Source organism: Cyprinus carpio, chromosome B2 (assembly GCF_018340385.1).
Source record: "Cyprinus carpio isolate SPL01 chromosome B2, ASM1834038v1, whole genome shotgun sequence".
In the NCBI taxonomy this organism is placed as follows: domain Eukaryota; kingdom Metazoa; phylum Chordata; class Actinopteri; order Cypriniformes; family Cyprinidae; genus Cyprinus; species Cyprinus carpio.
Genome location: NC_056598.1, coordinates 18,550,452 through 18,565,756, shown reverse-complemented (window position 1 = coordinate 18,565,756; position 15,305 = coordinate 18,550,452). Strand labels below are relative to the sequence as shown.

The following is a 15,305-nucleotide window of genomic DNA, read 5'->3' as shown; positions in this document are numbered from 1 at the left end:
TTAAATCTTGTGCTTAATTGATTTTTCACACACATGCTTTACACAGTAGGAAGTAAACCTTAAGCCTTGTAAACAGTGGTGTTATTGTTAGATTTGTGTGTGGGGGGGTGGCTATCACACAGAACAAAGTCAAAGGGACAGAGTGAGGCGCTTTGTTAAAAGAACAGTAGGTGAATCATGGAGAAATTATGCCCTCTATTGAAACTAATGTGCTACAGCTGAATAAACAGTGGCTTGCAGCAAAACAAAGGTGGGAAGACACAAAAGGAGAACTCTTGCAAATCTTGTATTTCGATTTGTTTGTATTTTTTATTCTGTTTCATAAATTTATTTATTATGGTAATCAAAATTATATTTGGAGGGGAAAAAAACTAATAGTACTGTCACATAACAATTTTATTTGAAGTCAGTCCTGAAACACTTTTTTCAAGAAAATATAAGCAATGCGATCATCTTGACCAACCAGACAGAAACAAAGCTGTTCATTTATGATGCACTCCAATAAGCGATGTTCATCTGTCTAATCAGATAAATAAACTCTCTTTCTCTCTTCCCTTTTTCTCTTTTGTGGTTTGAAATGATATATGAAGTGCCACAGCCAGCTTTCCAGAGAGACAAATGCCAGTGACTCGCTCTGAAATGTCAGACATGACAGTCGGAGACATGCCATGAGAACCTCTGCCTGACCAATTTAAAGCCCTCCTGATCACAAATACTGTCAAGATTGACAAAGGCCAATTTTACCTGCCTGAAGTGAAATATCTCTCTATGACAAATATAAGGGTAGTGAAGGTACTGCATTGCTGTTGAAGATCTTCTATAATGCTGGTATATGATATATATGAACTCTGTAAATGATGATACAATGGCAGCTGAGCACAGGGAACTGGTTTGGTGTTGTTAATACTGGGCAAAGTTACAATATGGATACAAAGAAGCATTGTTACTCAGTGGATTTGTTTGGTGCTGTACTGAGTGACCGGTCTGACAGAGCAGTTCCAGCTTGAGGGTTGAACAATACATTTTCAAGACCCATCCCGTTGTTTGTGGTTGTTGGATAAAGATTTTTATGAAAACCATCTTGATTCAAACCCGTCAGAATCACTATATCGGTTCAATATACTTTATTAAAGAGAACTGACTCAAAAGAATGATTTTCTTATAAATCATACATTGTTTTAATCTCCACGAGAGCATTCACTCTCAGGTTAAATAGTGTAGACCAGAAACAGAGAATAAACAGAAATAGAAAATTTTAGTAACACGCAAGCTTAAAAAACAATGGATCTTTTGTTTCGAATCAGTGCTTCGAAATGTAAATCATACTAACAAAAGGTCATGTAGGCCTAATTTTAGTTTTTCATTGCTTTTACAATACATTAACCAGCAGATGACCTTACTGTGCGGAGTTAAAAGCGTTCCAAAACTGTGAATCACTTCACAACTGATATGCAGTTTCAGATAAACATAAATTGACATTATTTTTAAAATTCCATGACAGTTGCAGCTTCATATTAGACTAAATCTACAGTTTTACGTAACAACTTATGACTTTAAAAAAAAAAAAAGTATCTGACTAAATTGTAAGACTTGTCTAATAAGTTTGAGCAACTGGACAGCTTACCGATAATACTGACTTCCCTTTGGAAAGGTTGACTTTATTCAGGTTTAGTCAACAGAAGCTTTTATTTAAGGGAGGCACACTAGTCAAATACATTAATTTATTCAGTCAAAATGTCTAAATACTCAAACATACTCATTCACATTGTCTAAAAATCTCAATAATGTACCAAATCCATAACCCCCTAAATACAGTTTAATTCACAGCATAAGACAAATACAATAAAGGTTAGGATACAAATGTAATCCTGTTAAAATTTAATGTTGGGCTTAAGAACAATTCATTTAATTTATTAAATAGCAGTGCTTTTATTCCACAAATATGATGGTTGGTGCACATATAAATTTACAGTGTGTATATTAACAAGCTGGTCAAAGACTGTATATTCAGTGTTGCACTTGAAGGCGTTTTTTCGTCATGGTCTCTTCTGATGAACTCATGCAACGGGTCAGAAACGTCCTGCACCTGCTGGAATAGTCTTCTGGACAGTCTCTGTATAGACTCACATGTGCTGGGGTGATGAAATCAAAACTTTCAACTGTCAGCCCTTTCTCGCGCAACACTTTAACCATCTCCTCCACATCCCTGTATCTGATCACCCGGTCTGCTCTAGAATAGAGGTACATCTGAGGCCAAGGTGCCGGGTGCTCCATCATGGCATCGTAGTGGTTCTTGTGAAAGTACTTGGTCACAGGATACAAAACCACCCTGAGAAGGAAAACGGCCACAGCAAACAGTGCCAGGAGGAAGTACTGCAGTAGCACATTGACTTTGGGCCCTAAGGTGGTTTTGAGTGCTCTGAGTGCCCCTATAACGTTTTGACTGCCCGGGGCACTGTCCACAACCGTGCCCACCACACACAGAGTGCTGAACTGATTGTGACTGTGCAATAACTCAACGATGTAGCGGTAAAGCATGAAGCCCCCATTGCTAAACACATGGAAGAAAATTGGGTTGTTCTCCACTTCATAGTCAAACAGAAGTTCAAGTAATTTTTCCGCAGTGCTTCTTAGTTCCTTGTAGCCCAGTGGATCTGAAATAAAAACTGTCTTCAAAGGAGCTGTGTAGCGTAGAGTCACACATCCCTACCAAGTAAAGAGAAGCTGTTATCAGTACTCTATGCATAGGTGTAACTATGGTCCACCTTTGTGTCCCAATGGATTGACTTTTGATAAAATTATCAGATTTCTTTTTTTTTTTTTAGATTAAGGTCACATTAAAACTTTTTTTCTCCAAATGGCATTTATACACAGATTTTAATGTCATAAGGCCTGTTCACACAAAGAATGCGTACCATAGTGATAAGTATATCTATAACTATATTAGTCCAGACTAACAGATGATAATGTTCTGTTCAATATAAGCGTGCACTGAAGTTACATCATCTGCTGCTTTAAATGATCAAAATCTTTAAACTTGGGTGGATTCTGACTGGCCATGAATGTTTTTACTGTTCATCAGCTGAAAACATTTTTTCAGAAAGTGATTTCAAAGATATTGTTCCTCCATTCCTCCAAATTACAATTAAACAGTTATAATGCTCGATATGAAACATGAGAAATAAGATTTTTGATTAACATAAATAAAAATATAATATTCAAATATTATATTAACAGATAGATAGACAGACAGACAGACAGACAGACAGACAGACAGATAGATAGATAGATAGATAGATAGATAGATAGATAGATAGATAGATATGCATCATTTCCAGTATAGCTGTGAAAATATTTTTTCTTTGTTGGTATCTGGTATACATTAAATATTATTCATGATTTAATGTAAATGCTAACGACATTTTGTAAAAACACAAAAATGACAATTCCTCTGTGGTGCAGATTTGTAGAAAAATTAATGTGAAAATGTGTAAATTAGTGAGAGTGTGACAAGTGCGCTTAAGAGAGATTATTTATTTAAAAGCCCACATGACAAATAGTGACCATTATTGAAGAAAGAACAACATGTGTATGTTTGCAGGGCTTAGGAAAACGTCTCACCTGTTCATTATAAATAGAGCTGTATTTGGCGAGATGTTTGTCTCTACTGCCCGCCCAGCCCAGCAGAATAACGACTGGTTCCTTTGTTCCGCGCCAGTGTTTCTCTGTCAAGACAGTAATAATGATGTGCCCAAACAAGGATCCAGTGATACGCTCTTACAGTATGTGAAATGAGTGACACATTCCTATTGAAGCGTTCCAATTTAACATCTCTAAAGTAAGGTTTAAACACAGCTTGCAGGCTTCCATTCATATGAGCAAGGAATTGGGCAACAAGGCAACCCAGAGACTCGAGCTGCTGTCAGCCTCAGAACAGCACTTACCTGAGGTGAGTGTCTCTGGAAATACAATGTTGTAGTCTATACCATCATACCCCATATTGACGGTTATTTCTCCAGTCGTCTTTCTCTCATTAATAATTCACTTCAAACGAGTGTCGCATTTCACTGCTCTTGCACTGCTGAGAAAAGAGTCACAGACAAGGGCAGTACACAATAACACATCCCGAGAGAAGCAGCCAATATCAGCGTGCCATTGTTTCATACAACATCCGGGTCACGATTCACAAGAGACAAGTTCAAAATAAAGGCTCTTTAAAGGCACTTTTTGCTAAAAGATTAATAATTGTTCATTAAAATTACACCGATTCAACAATAGATATCCTGTTTAAAATAAAATATGACAACTTCTCATTGTTAAATATAAAGTGCAAGTTCTGACAAGCTTGATAATCTATGAATGAAATTAATACTTTTTTAAATGTATTTTTATGTATTTTAATTGTCTAAATATTTTAGAGCCACTGTAGGAATATGTACAAAGAAAGAGGGTAATAAATGAAACAATTATAGTGGTCCAAGTTGTGTATATGAGACAAAATTAATGTATTTACAGTACTACATTTTCAAACATTTATAAATCAGGCATTTCAAACACCAATTCAAAGTCCAATATACTCCTCAACCAAAATTGCCATTTTTTTATCTTGCAAAACTAAATGTGACCTTATATTCACTTTAAATGTGAGGTTTAAACTTTTAGTAAATAACGTTTAATGCCTTTGTGAGAACTGTTAACATTTTGGACCCCAGGTATAAAACATGAAAAATTGGATTTGTTTTATTGCGACACAAAAATTAGAAATACAATGATTGTTAGAAATAAACAAGACAGCTTAAGATATTTGTATATGCCGTTTTATTTATTAATTTATTATTTATTTATTATTTTATTAAATAAAAATGATGCCAAACATCCTTTAGATACATTTACTCAGCTATTAAAATCCATACCAAAACATCCTCAGATTAAACAAGGGAAAAAAGATGGTTATTATAAAGGTTTTAATAAAAAGGAAGTAATTAACAAACACATTTTACAAAGGAAATCATTGAAGTTCACAAAACTAACAAGACAGAGGCTTGTAAAGTAAAGAAGGGCATGTGAATATATATTTATAATAAAAAAAGAATAGGTCAAAGCTACTACTACTCAAGTTACTAGTACCAAAATTACTCTGAAGCATCATTCCCTTTCTTTCCCCCCAAGAAGCAAAGGTTTCCCATCAGACAGAGACTCGCCATCAGCTGCATCTGTTTCAAAAGTAATAGACGGGACCGGTGCGCTTACAACTTTGTGAATCTTCTCCAGCTTCTGCCCACTGGAGCTGTTAGTACTTGACCCTGGTGAGACAATGGCAGTATCTGTAGAGATCTCCATGGACACACGTTGACCAAAGATCAGGGAATTGACGCTGGAACCATCAGCCTCACTCTCAGTCCAACAAGAATCACTATCTGAAGCAGAAGACAAGCGCGTCTTCCCCCAGTGGCCATTAGCTCGTGCAGCATTGCCGATGCTAACCCTCAGAGAGCACTGGCTGGTGAGGGTCGAATGACGGGAACTGACACTTCCGGAACTAAAAGAGGAACGGAGATCCTTCTCTTTGACACGCAAGATGGGGCGGAGTACCAGAATGTAACGGGCAATAGCTGCCCGATACTTTGGATGCGTAATTGCATAGATGATGGGATTATGGATGGCTGAGGCCTTGGCGATCACACCAGGTACTGAATTCATGTAGGGAGTGAGGAGGTGGGAATAGCCAGCCGTGGCGGTAAGGGCCACTACGGAGTAGGGCGACCACGATATTACAAAAAGCAAAATGACCAGGAGGGCGACTTTCGCCATTTTCCATTCATTTTGCATGCGTTCATACACCTTGTGCGTTTCCCCACAATCCAACTCTCGTATTTCCTTCCCTGCAGCTCGGATAGCTTGGAAAATTCCAAAGTAGCAGCTGGCAATAATGCCTAGTGGGATGAAGAACACAAAAATGAAGAGGAGAATGGTGTATGTACGCACTGAAGGAGTGAAAGTCATATAGTCCCAAGAACAGGAAGTCTGAAGACCCTCTGGAACATAAGCACTCCAGCCAAAGAATGGTGGAAGGCTCCAGCCCAGGGAGTAGAGCCACACGATAGCCAATACCGCACCTGCTTTGTGTCGACTAACTCTGCCTACGAGGGTGAGAGGCTGAGTTATGGTGAGGCAGCGATCGGCAGCTATGGCAGTCAAAGTCATCATGGAACAGATCCCAAAGAGAGCGCCGCAAAAGGCGTAGAGCTCACAAAAGCGCTCGCCGAACACCCAGCGCCTGTGCAGGCTGGCGGCAAAGAACACTGGTGACTGGGTGAGGGACATGAAGAAATCAGCTACAGCCAGGTTCACCACAAACATATTTCCTGCAGTGCGAAGAGTACGGCTCCGGCAGAACACGTAGACCACCAGTGCGTTTCCAATCACTCCGGTGATGCCGACTATTAAGATGACAGAGCCGATGATGTAGTGGGCATGATCAGGAACATCCACGGTGGGGAACGGGTGAGGAGGCTCATGGTGGTTGTTATGGGTCGGCCCATGGAAAGGCACATGGAGCAACTTGTAGCTCCTGCTGCCCAATGACTCCTTAAAGACTGCAGTGCAGTTGATGTCTCCAGGGACACAATGATGCCCTCTCCATGAGGAGTGATGGCTCATGTTGTGAGGTTTTATGTCTCAGTCGTAAATTACTGTATACAAAACCGATGGTAATTTTATTAAGAGAAGTGAAAAAAGTGGTTAAATTCTCATGTTAAATCATAAACAGTGCTGTTCTCCTCTCTGTGTCAGTCTGTGAATGGTGGCACACTACATTAGCTTTTTATATACTAATCAATGCACCATCAAGTTATTATTGATCAGTAAGTAGTTTGTGGCTTGGCCAGCTGCAATGGACAAAAATTGTCACTTGGCATATGGTTATGTTAAAAAAGCACTCTAAATATTTTAAACTTTTAAAAATCATCTAAAATTATGCATAATATTGATAGTAAATGGGACTGCCACAGAGAAAAACATAACATTATTTCAAGTTTGAATGTTTCATTTGAAATGTTGGCAGTGAGTTGGATAACCCTGCGGAAAGATCTCAAAAGGAAGAAATGTAGACCATGAAAACTGTTTTTTATTAGTCATTAAATATAAAAATGCTTCCACTATTTGTTGTTTAGATAAGTAAATTAGGGCAGATGTTGATGGGGGAAAAAATAACTTTTTGATCCAAAATAAGAGTGTATGGATTGTTTGAGTGGATGCAGTGAGCCAAATCAATTTATGCAATGTCAAAGTGGAGCACAATGACTGTTCCAATAAGGACTGATTAACATCCCTCATTATGGGAAATGCTCACTGACCTGAACGTGGACTGAAATGATTCTCCCTGTCCCATTTAAATAATGATCAGCCTATAGCATTCAATATTTTTCTTAACAAGGACTTGGCAAAAAAACAGATGAATGTGTCTTAGCAGTCATTATTAAAACTGAATATAGTTTTATTTTGACCTTGAGTTTAGTAAGTGGCAAAAAGTATGTGAACATGCCGCTTCTAGTTAATGGGCAAACTATTTGGCCAGGCCCTTTAATTCCAGAGGTAGAAAAAAATCTCAAAATACTCAGACATACAATGACATTCTTTAGAAGTGTGCTTCCAAATTTGTGGCAACAATTTGGTGAGAGCCTTTTTCTCCTACAGCATGACAATGCCCCCTTTGTGCACAATGCAATGCCCATAAATTAATGATTTACTGAGGAAGAACTTGACAGGCCTACACAAGTGCCCAGACATGAACCCCACTGAAGCTCATCATCCTACATTAGTGTCTGCCCTCACTGACACATGTCTGATTCCCATACACATATTTGAGTACTTACAAGAAGAGTGGAAACCATTCGTGCCAAAGGTTTTGATATATTAAATGCTCAACAACCATATATAGAGTTGATGAAAGTTACTTTTAAAAAAGTAATGCATTACAATAATATATGCATTACAATATTGCATTATTGCATTAGTTACTTTTATGGAAAGTAATGTTTCATTATTTGCGTAACTTTTTTGTCACCTGAGCTAGGCTTGTTTATTTTTAGTAATAAGAAAAAAAAAAAGAAAAAAATGTATTTTTGGCAACAGGAAAGGCTCTTTCACACCAAAAGGAAGACTAATTTATCCTCAGCCTGAAGGAAGTGCCTCTGCCTCTGCAACTCACTCCCAATTTCTCTCAACATGGGGGCAGGAGTGGTGACAGTGAATAATTGGAAAACAAAGTAACTTGCATTACTTATTTGAAAAAGTATTTCAGATATTGTCTAAATAAATTAATAAGTAATGCATTACATTGTTATCTGAAAAAAGTAATCTGATTACGTAATTTGCGTTATTTGTAATGCGTTACCTCCAACACTGACAACCATATGTGATGGGTATCAACATAAGTTTTGGCTATATAGTGTAAAACAACTTCACAGGACATTTTCCATAATTGGTTGACTTCCTTCACAATAAATGACCTTGAGCTATCACTCATCAGCTAAGCTTTTTATATGATTTGTAAATGCTAGCAAATGAACCAAAGAACATTAATCAGGTGTGGTTAACTTTTTTTAATTAATATTACAGTTAATCTTAACTTTAAAAATTACTATTCATATAGATTTTTAGAAATCTTTAGAAATCCTTTAGAAATGTATTATTTTATTTTAAAAAATATTATTCTTACAGACTAAGCCTTAAAAATGAATATTTCTGTGGACTTCCACACTAGAAAGCTGTAATTGCATTGTCAAGTGCACGATGTCATTCAAGAATGTCTGTCTCACAGGCTTGTAGGTCGAGGTAGGTCATGTTGCTGGTGGTAATCTGTGATATTTTCAGTTGATAGTCTGTGTCTTTACTTTCAGGGGTACCAGCAGTCATGAAGCTATTGCCAGGTTTGTGAACAGTTTCCTTTATGCATTTGATCCCATTTGGAATTCTCATTCCAGTCCATATCTGGGACTCAATCTCAGAGCTGGATGTGATGAAATAAGACGCATACGCATTTTGATTCCATATATGTCAAATTTGTTTGTGCAATATCTCAACCGACGAGAAGAGTAGCTATTAGGATGTTAATTTGTCATATATTTACCTGTACGTTGATGATGTGTCTGCTCCTTGTGCTAGTAAATATGGATCAAAAAGAACAGTTTCTGTGTTGGCCAAACAAAACCCATTGGCCCTTCTTACATCTGTAGAAAATCATCATATATTAGCTTAAAAACTATAGTTTAAACTCAAGTATCAGTTCAAGATCAATACAACATTATAACTCACGAACACACCAGCTACAGTGACAGGACTCTGGTAGAGAGGCTGGATTGGTTCATACATGGTTTTCAAAGTGTAGTCAAGAGGAGAAGTCTTGAAAAATGTAAGAACTGCCTCAGAGTGAGAGAACTGGAAAATAAATTGCATGCATGATTATTTACAATAGGTTATCCATACATTTATTATTGATAGGCTAGTCTAAGAAGCACCTTTTGTGGCATTTTGATTATATTTCTCAGTAATTTTTCCACTTCATCCAACCTCGTTTTAACGTTATTGTTTTCCTCTGCTTCTTTTATCCTCTGTAGTGCTGATAAAAACATACACATACAGAATAATTAAGTCTCTAATCAGTTAAATTACCACTTATTTCAAATGTCACAAACGTACATAAATGTCATACCCTTAAGCATCATTGATTGAGACAAACGTCCTCTGTCGTCTGGAAATGATATACTTAAATTCTTAACAAGTTTTGCTAGATCGTAATATCTCCTTCGCAGATATGTTATGCTTTTTTCAGACCATTCAGTCCTAATCTCGAAAAACTCCTCTTCTTCTCCAGCAGCACCAACAGCGAAACGCTCGAGCCCAACGACCCAACAGTCATTCACGGTCAGACGAGAAAAGGTCTCCATATTAACACCTGCCATAACGGAGTCGTATCATAAACGCATTAAATAGTATTAAAAGTAATTGTATTTTAAAATAAAGTGAATAATACGAAATAAGAAATGTGTTCCGCTGTAAAAACGAAAAATACAATTGCTAAAACGGCGAATATTCCATCGAAATTAGATAGGGTTTATTATCTGATATAAGTTCGCAAATCTTCTGACACAAGCTGAACAAACTTCAAACTCTTACGAGTTTCTCTTCGCCTGCAGACAATGAGCTCTGAAAGCTCCATTTGTGCACATTCCCTGTGAACTCTCTTCCAAAATTAGGAATTTCTCAAGATTAAATCGATCTTCAAGTCAGTTATTCTTCTTGACGGATGCAAGTAGGCGTTCCTATTCTACCGCAGCATCCAATTGCATCAGGCGGCAGGTCACTCGCTGCAATTTCATTGGTTGTTGCTAAAGCGTATCGCTGCTCGTTTGCATAAAATTGAGCTCGACGTGAAAAGTGTCATAGAAAAAAAATGCGAGACCCATGATTTAATGGATGTTAACAGAAAAGATGTTAAAATCAACGATAGCCTTAATACAAAATGACAAATTAAAGCTTCCGTTCCTCTGATAATACGAATTTGGCTGCTCGTGCGTTGAGCAACAGGTGAAATAATCCAGTTTCTATTGGATTGGTAGTAGGATTTGCTTGTCGTGGTAAGATCAGTATTACGCTTGCTGCATCATGGGTCAATCCTTTAATCGCTTTCTATTTTAAAGCTATAATTAACCACCTACTGAAATAGGCCAGATAACATTCCCCTACATTCCACTGAACTTATTAAACCGTGACTTGAGTTATTGTGTCAGTTCTGAGGTGATCTATTCTTATTTAAAACCATGAAATAACATTTCACTAGCGATGACATATGGAATTTACTGAATTATTACAAGAAGTTTGCATTATTAACAAAACAATACTTTGCTTTGTCACTGTAAAATTTGACTTTAAAGTTTTATTAGAAATCATAAATATCATTTGGAAGTCCGTGCTCTTTGAGAAGGTGCGGTTTGGGAACCAGAACAGTTCCTCTGCTCCAGTGCTGTGGTTTGTTCAGCACTGTGATGTTTCCTCTTGTGTCGCACCAGCAGCTGGCGGTCTGGTGTGGAATACTGGCACAGGTGACAAGGGAATGACTCTCCAGTGTGATGACGCCGTGAATGAAGGTCTAAGCTCTTCTTCTGGATGCTGAAGTGAAATGCACAGCCTCATTCTTAGTTACAGATGTAGTATGAAACAAGTGTAGCCTGTCAACTTTATGACAGGTGAATGCATGTACCTGCTGTAAGGACAGTACTGGCAGCGGTAAGGCTTTTCTTGTGTGTGTGTCCTTAAGTGTCGGCGCAGAGAGCTTCTGTCAATAGAAGCATAGGAGCACTGCAAACACTTGTAGGGCTTCTCACCTAAAGCAAGAAGAAAAACACTTCACTGGAATTCTCACACTCAGGCAAAGCAATGTCATGGAAACTGTTCCATGAGAACCAGTCTTTTGAAAGGACTTCCACGAAGCTCTAAATCTCTGCATGTCACCATGAGCCGTCTTTCTCCATATATTTGCTGGATTTCTAAATAAAGTACCATGGGAAAGTCATTTATTGGCTCGGCTCTGATCATAATTTCTGTTTAGTGACCAAGGATAATAAAGGCGGTGGACAAGATGCGTCACTGTAATTCCAAAACAATGATCTACTGCTACTGCACCAAATACATATACATAAAAAAGAATGTTTACTATTAAAAGAAGATATCTAGAATGTGTTTGTAACTGCACCTGTGTGTACGCGGAGGTGCTGTATGAGCGAGGCTTTGAGACGAGCACAGTAATGGCAGTGTGGACATTTAAATGGTTTATCTCCTTGATGAATGCCCATGTGACGCCGCATTGTCATCTTGGTAGAAAACTTCCTGTACAGAGATAAAGAAAAATTATACAATTACAGTCAACAGTTATCTCAAAGGAAAAAGAAAGTAATATGGTATATTAAGTGCATTTCCACTATAAAAATATTATACACTACAGCTCAAAAGTTTGGGGTTCGAAAAAAAGTCTAAAGAAATTAATACTTTTATTCAGCAAGTACATGTTAAATTGATTTCTAGTGACAGTAATGACATTTACAATGTTACAGATGATTTCCATTTCAAATAAATGTTCTTTTGAATTTTCTTCTCTTTAAAGAATCCTAAAAAATTTATCACAGTTTCCACAAAAATATTAAGAAGCACAACTGTTTTCAGCTTTGATAACAATAAGAAATGTTTTAATAAGAAATACATTAAAACCGAAAATGTTAAATCATTTTAAATTATAAGATGTCACAGTATTACTGTTTTTACTGTATTTTTTATCAAAGCTTTGGTGAGTATAAGAGATATCTTTCAAAAACATTTTAAAAATCGAAACACCACAAACTTTTGAACTGTACATACTATAAAATACATCCACCTTAAGATGCTAAACATCATTAGCATTCTTTTGGTTGAGATAATTACTGTCTAATGTGGAATGAAATCAGTTAGGAATGAAATCATTCTCATACTTGTCACAGAGGTTGCAGCAGAACTCTTTCCGTCTAGAAACAGTGAGTCCAACAGATGTGTCACTCTTCAGGTGTCCCACTCTGTCCTTTCCTCTTTCATTGCTTTTTTCCCTTGCCACAACCCTGTTTTTTACCCTGTTCTTCCTAACCTGGGACCACGACTCTGGCTTCATTCTTCCCAAGCATTCTGGGTACCTGGTGGATGTGTTAAGTTGCTGGTTTTCTCTGAGTACAGACAAAGAAGTCAACATTCAACAGTGGCTTTTAAGCAGAGTAACAGAGTCAACCCCTTTTTTTGGACTCCAACAATATTGGAATACTTCTGAACTGTGGACACACTCATAGTTTCTGTAAATTATACTTCCCCCATAGTAATAACCGCCTCCCCCAGTTAAGAACCAATGCTTTACAGCATTTTGAATTAGATGACAAAAAAATTAATTTGAATGAAAACATTTGATACTTACCTACTGTGAGCAGCCTGTTTCTTTTGACTTGTGTCAAGCTGTTTGTGTTGAGTGTGAATATGCTTCAGGGTCTTATTCCATGACTTCTCTAAAAGAGAAATATAAGAGACAAATATTTAAAAAAAAAAATAATAATAAGGGAAATATAAGAAACTGCAAAAATAGAAGTAAATCGATTTGTACCTTTGAAATCACAATGTAAACATTTAAATCCTCCTTGAAAATGACATTGTTGGTGTATCTCCCACTCCTTCCCTGAGAGACACCATTCCAGGCACAGAGAACACTGCACCAGACCCCCAGACACAGACCGACAGTGATGCCGCTGATTATGCCTTTCTTCATGTGCATCACGAGAGTCAACTCTTCTAAATGTCCTGGGGCAAATGCTACATTTATGCCTCTTTGAGCCTTTTCTTTTACCATGTCCTCTCCAGTGCTGCTCCATATCAAGCCAGTCTTCTGATTCCCAACCACAGCGAGGGCACCTAAAGCCTTGGTCTCCACTATGGCATTTCAGGTGCACCTCTAGCATACTACGACTGGATACAACTATCTGACAGAGGATGCAGGCCAATCCGCCATCCTCCTCAGATGGCTTCTGCATTTCAGCATCCATGTTGGCATGTCCAGCATCCTGTTCACCTTCTGGATGGGACAGGCTTTTTGCTGAGGTCACAGACTGAGGTTGACACTTAGTGCTTGAAATTCTGCACAACCCTAGAGTCATGAGATGAGCTGACTGGGCCATCTCTTCATCCTGGATTTCTGTGTCCATTCCACTGTTCAAAGGAACGGCTAGATCTGTGTTAGCATCCTCCAGCTGAAACACAGGTTCCTCCTCGCTGTCCTCATCATGCCTATCCTCCTCAAAGAGCGTGCTTACCTTCAAAAAACATTTACAGTTGCATTTTCTCACATTTCAAACTAAATTAATTAAACTGTTCACTCAAAATGAAAATCCTGTCATCATTTATGCACTTTATGTCATTACAAACATATTTATAAAAAAATGTAGCCAGTTTCAGTTCCTATTGAATTCCATTGCATAGACAAAAAAATACAATGGAACTCAATGGGAACCCAAACCATTTGGTTTCCAACATTCTTCCAAATATCTTATGTTTTACAGAAAAAAGAAAGTCATGCAGATTTGAAGGTGAGGGTGGACTATCCCTTTAACACTGCACAAATCTTTAGTCACCTCACAGGTTTGTGCCACATGCAAGTTCCCATCAGAGTTGGAGCCTAAGCCAATGTCACATGACCGTGGGCTGATGTTTTGAAACATGCCGTACATCGGAAGGAGGAAAGACATGCGCTCCATGTCCATCTGATCATCACTGCTTTTGGAGCCAGAATGGAGATCACTCTCTAGGTCATATGGAGAACTGTTGTGGTCGACCTCCTCTTCATCATCAACCCTCATTCCTACACCCAAACTCTCTTCATCCTCTTTCTCCAGACATGGCAGATGGGGACATGGAGACACTGGATCATGTCTTTCCAAGACATGATGGCTAATCTTGGCTTTTTGGCTGCTGGTAAACTGACAGATTCTACATCGGTACACTTCAACTAAGAAAGCTTCCACTAAAGTGGACACATGAGCTTCAATGCCCTCGGCTGAGCTGCAGTAGAGACTGGAAATTACATTTTCTTCTGCAAGTCGAAGGGTTACTGGCTGAACATCTTGGTATGTATCTTTAAATCCACCCATTCTGGAAAACAGTGGAGAAGGAGGGAAATAGATCAGTAGACAGTCATTAGGCAGTATTTTAAATTATCCGGAGTATGAAACATTAAGTGTTTTACACTTCAATAAGGCTACTGGACATTGGATATACTGATAGCTAATTAATTAGATTTAGTGTACTGTTATTGCACAACACTATGAAATCGTCAGACGTAGAATGTGCTCATGCACAACACATACACTAACGTTACTAGTTAAGTTACCAACTAGCACTACTAGCATCCGCTACAGTAAACACAAACTTCATCCAATATTTCAGAAAGTAATTAACTGTTAAATCGTTCACAGTTGAACTATATGTGTGTATGTGTACCAATGATGTGTAAATTCTGTGCGTACCTGCATCAGACAGCGTTGTATCTTTAAATTACTTGCGTTGCGGAAGCAAACATGCGATTTAGGGACCAGTGCGTAATTACCATACACAGATACAGCGTAAAATGTGCCATTTTCTATATTATTCTCTATACTGACAAACCTAAACACTATTTTCATGTACAAACACTATTTTAACTGGTTTAAACTGAGTGTGTGGGCAAAAAAAGTGAACAGTACATATAT

The 15,305-nt window shown here is 37.9% G+C and overlaps 4 protein-coding genes across 5 annotated transcripts; all 4 read right to left on the bottom strand.

Moving 5' to 3' along the window:
- Positions 1 to 1,641: 1,641 nt before the first annotated feature.
- On the bottom strand, positions 1,642 to 4,180 carry LOC109099337 (transmembrane protein 53-like). The gene is made up of 3 exons (XM_042718513.1): positions 3,945 to 4,180; positions 3,622 to 3,725; positions 1,642 to 2,706 (listed from the first exon to the last, which is right to left on the bottom strand). The coding sequence occupies exons 1-3, from the start codon at positions 3,997 to 3,999 to the stop codon at positions 2,008 to 2,010; spliced, it is 858 nt and encodes a 285-aa protein (XP_042574447.1). The 5' UTR covers positions 4,000 to 4,180; the 3' UTR covers positions 1,642 to 2,007.
- A 684-nt stretch (positions 4,181 to 4,864) lies between these two features.
- LOC109102723 (melanopsin-like) lies at positions 4,865 to 7,121 on the bottom strand. Its single transcript, XM_019116095.2, has one exon. The coding sequence runs from the start codon at positions 6,658 to 6,660 to the stop codon at positions 5,146 to 5,148; it is 1,515 nt and encodes a 504-aa protein (XP_018971640.1). The 5' UTR covers positions 6,661 to 7,121; the 3' UTR covers positions 4,865 to 5,145.
- Positions 7,122 to 8,661: 1,540 nt separating this feature from the next.
- Positions 8,662 to 9,962, bottom strand: LOC122136215 (PX domain-containing protein 1-like). Its single transcript, XM_042718514.1, has 5 exons — positions 9,713 to 9,962; positions 9,519 to 9,619; positions 9,324 to 9,438; positions 9,131 to 9,230; positions 8,662 to 9,010 (listed from the first exon to the last, which is right to left on the bottom strand). Exons 1-5 carry the CDS (start codon positions 9,960 to 9,962, stop codon positions 8,797 to 8,799), a joined length of 780 nt encoding a protein of 259 aa, XP_042574448.1. The 3' UTR covers positions 8,662 to 8,796.
- A 980-nt stretch (positions 9,963 to 10,942) lies between these two features.
- si:dkey-154p10.3 (zinc finger protein 182) lies at positions 10,943 to 15,286 on the bottom strand. Of its 2 annotated transcripts, none has more exons than XM_019116087.2 (8): positions 15,084 to 15,286; positions 14,193 to 14,709; positions 13,172 to 13,874; positions 12,989 to 13,076; positions 12,522 to 12,746; positions 11,753 to 11,886; positions 11,261 to 11,384; positions 10,943 to 11,169 (listed from the first exon to the last, which is right to left on the bottom strand). In XM_019116087.2, exons 2-8 carry the CDS (start codon positions 14,706 to 14,708, stop codon positions 10,956 to 10,958), a joined length of 2,004 nt encoding a protein of 667 aa, XP_018971632.1. In that variant the 5' UTR covers position 14,709; positions 15,084 to 15,286; the 3' UTR covers positions 10,943 to 10,955. The 2 variants fall into 2 exon arrangements, with proteins under 2 accessions (XP_018971632.1, XP_042574446.1); XM_042718512.1 differs by lacking the exon at positions 15,084 to 15,286 and adding an exon at positions 15,058 to 15,078.
- Between the last annotated feature and the right edge of the window lie 19 nt (positions 15,287 to 15,305).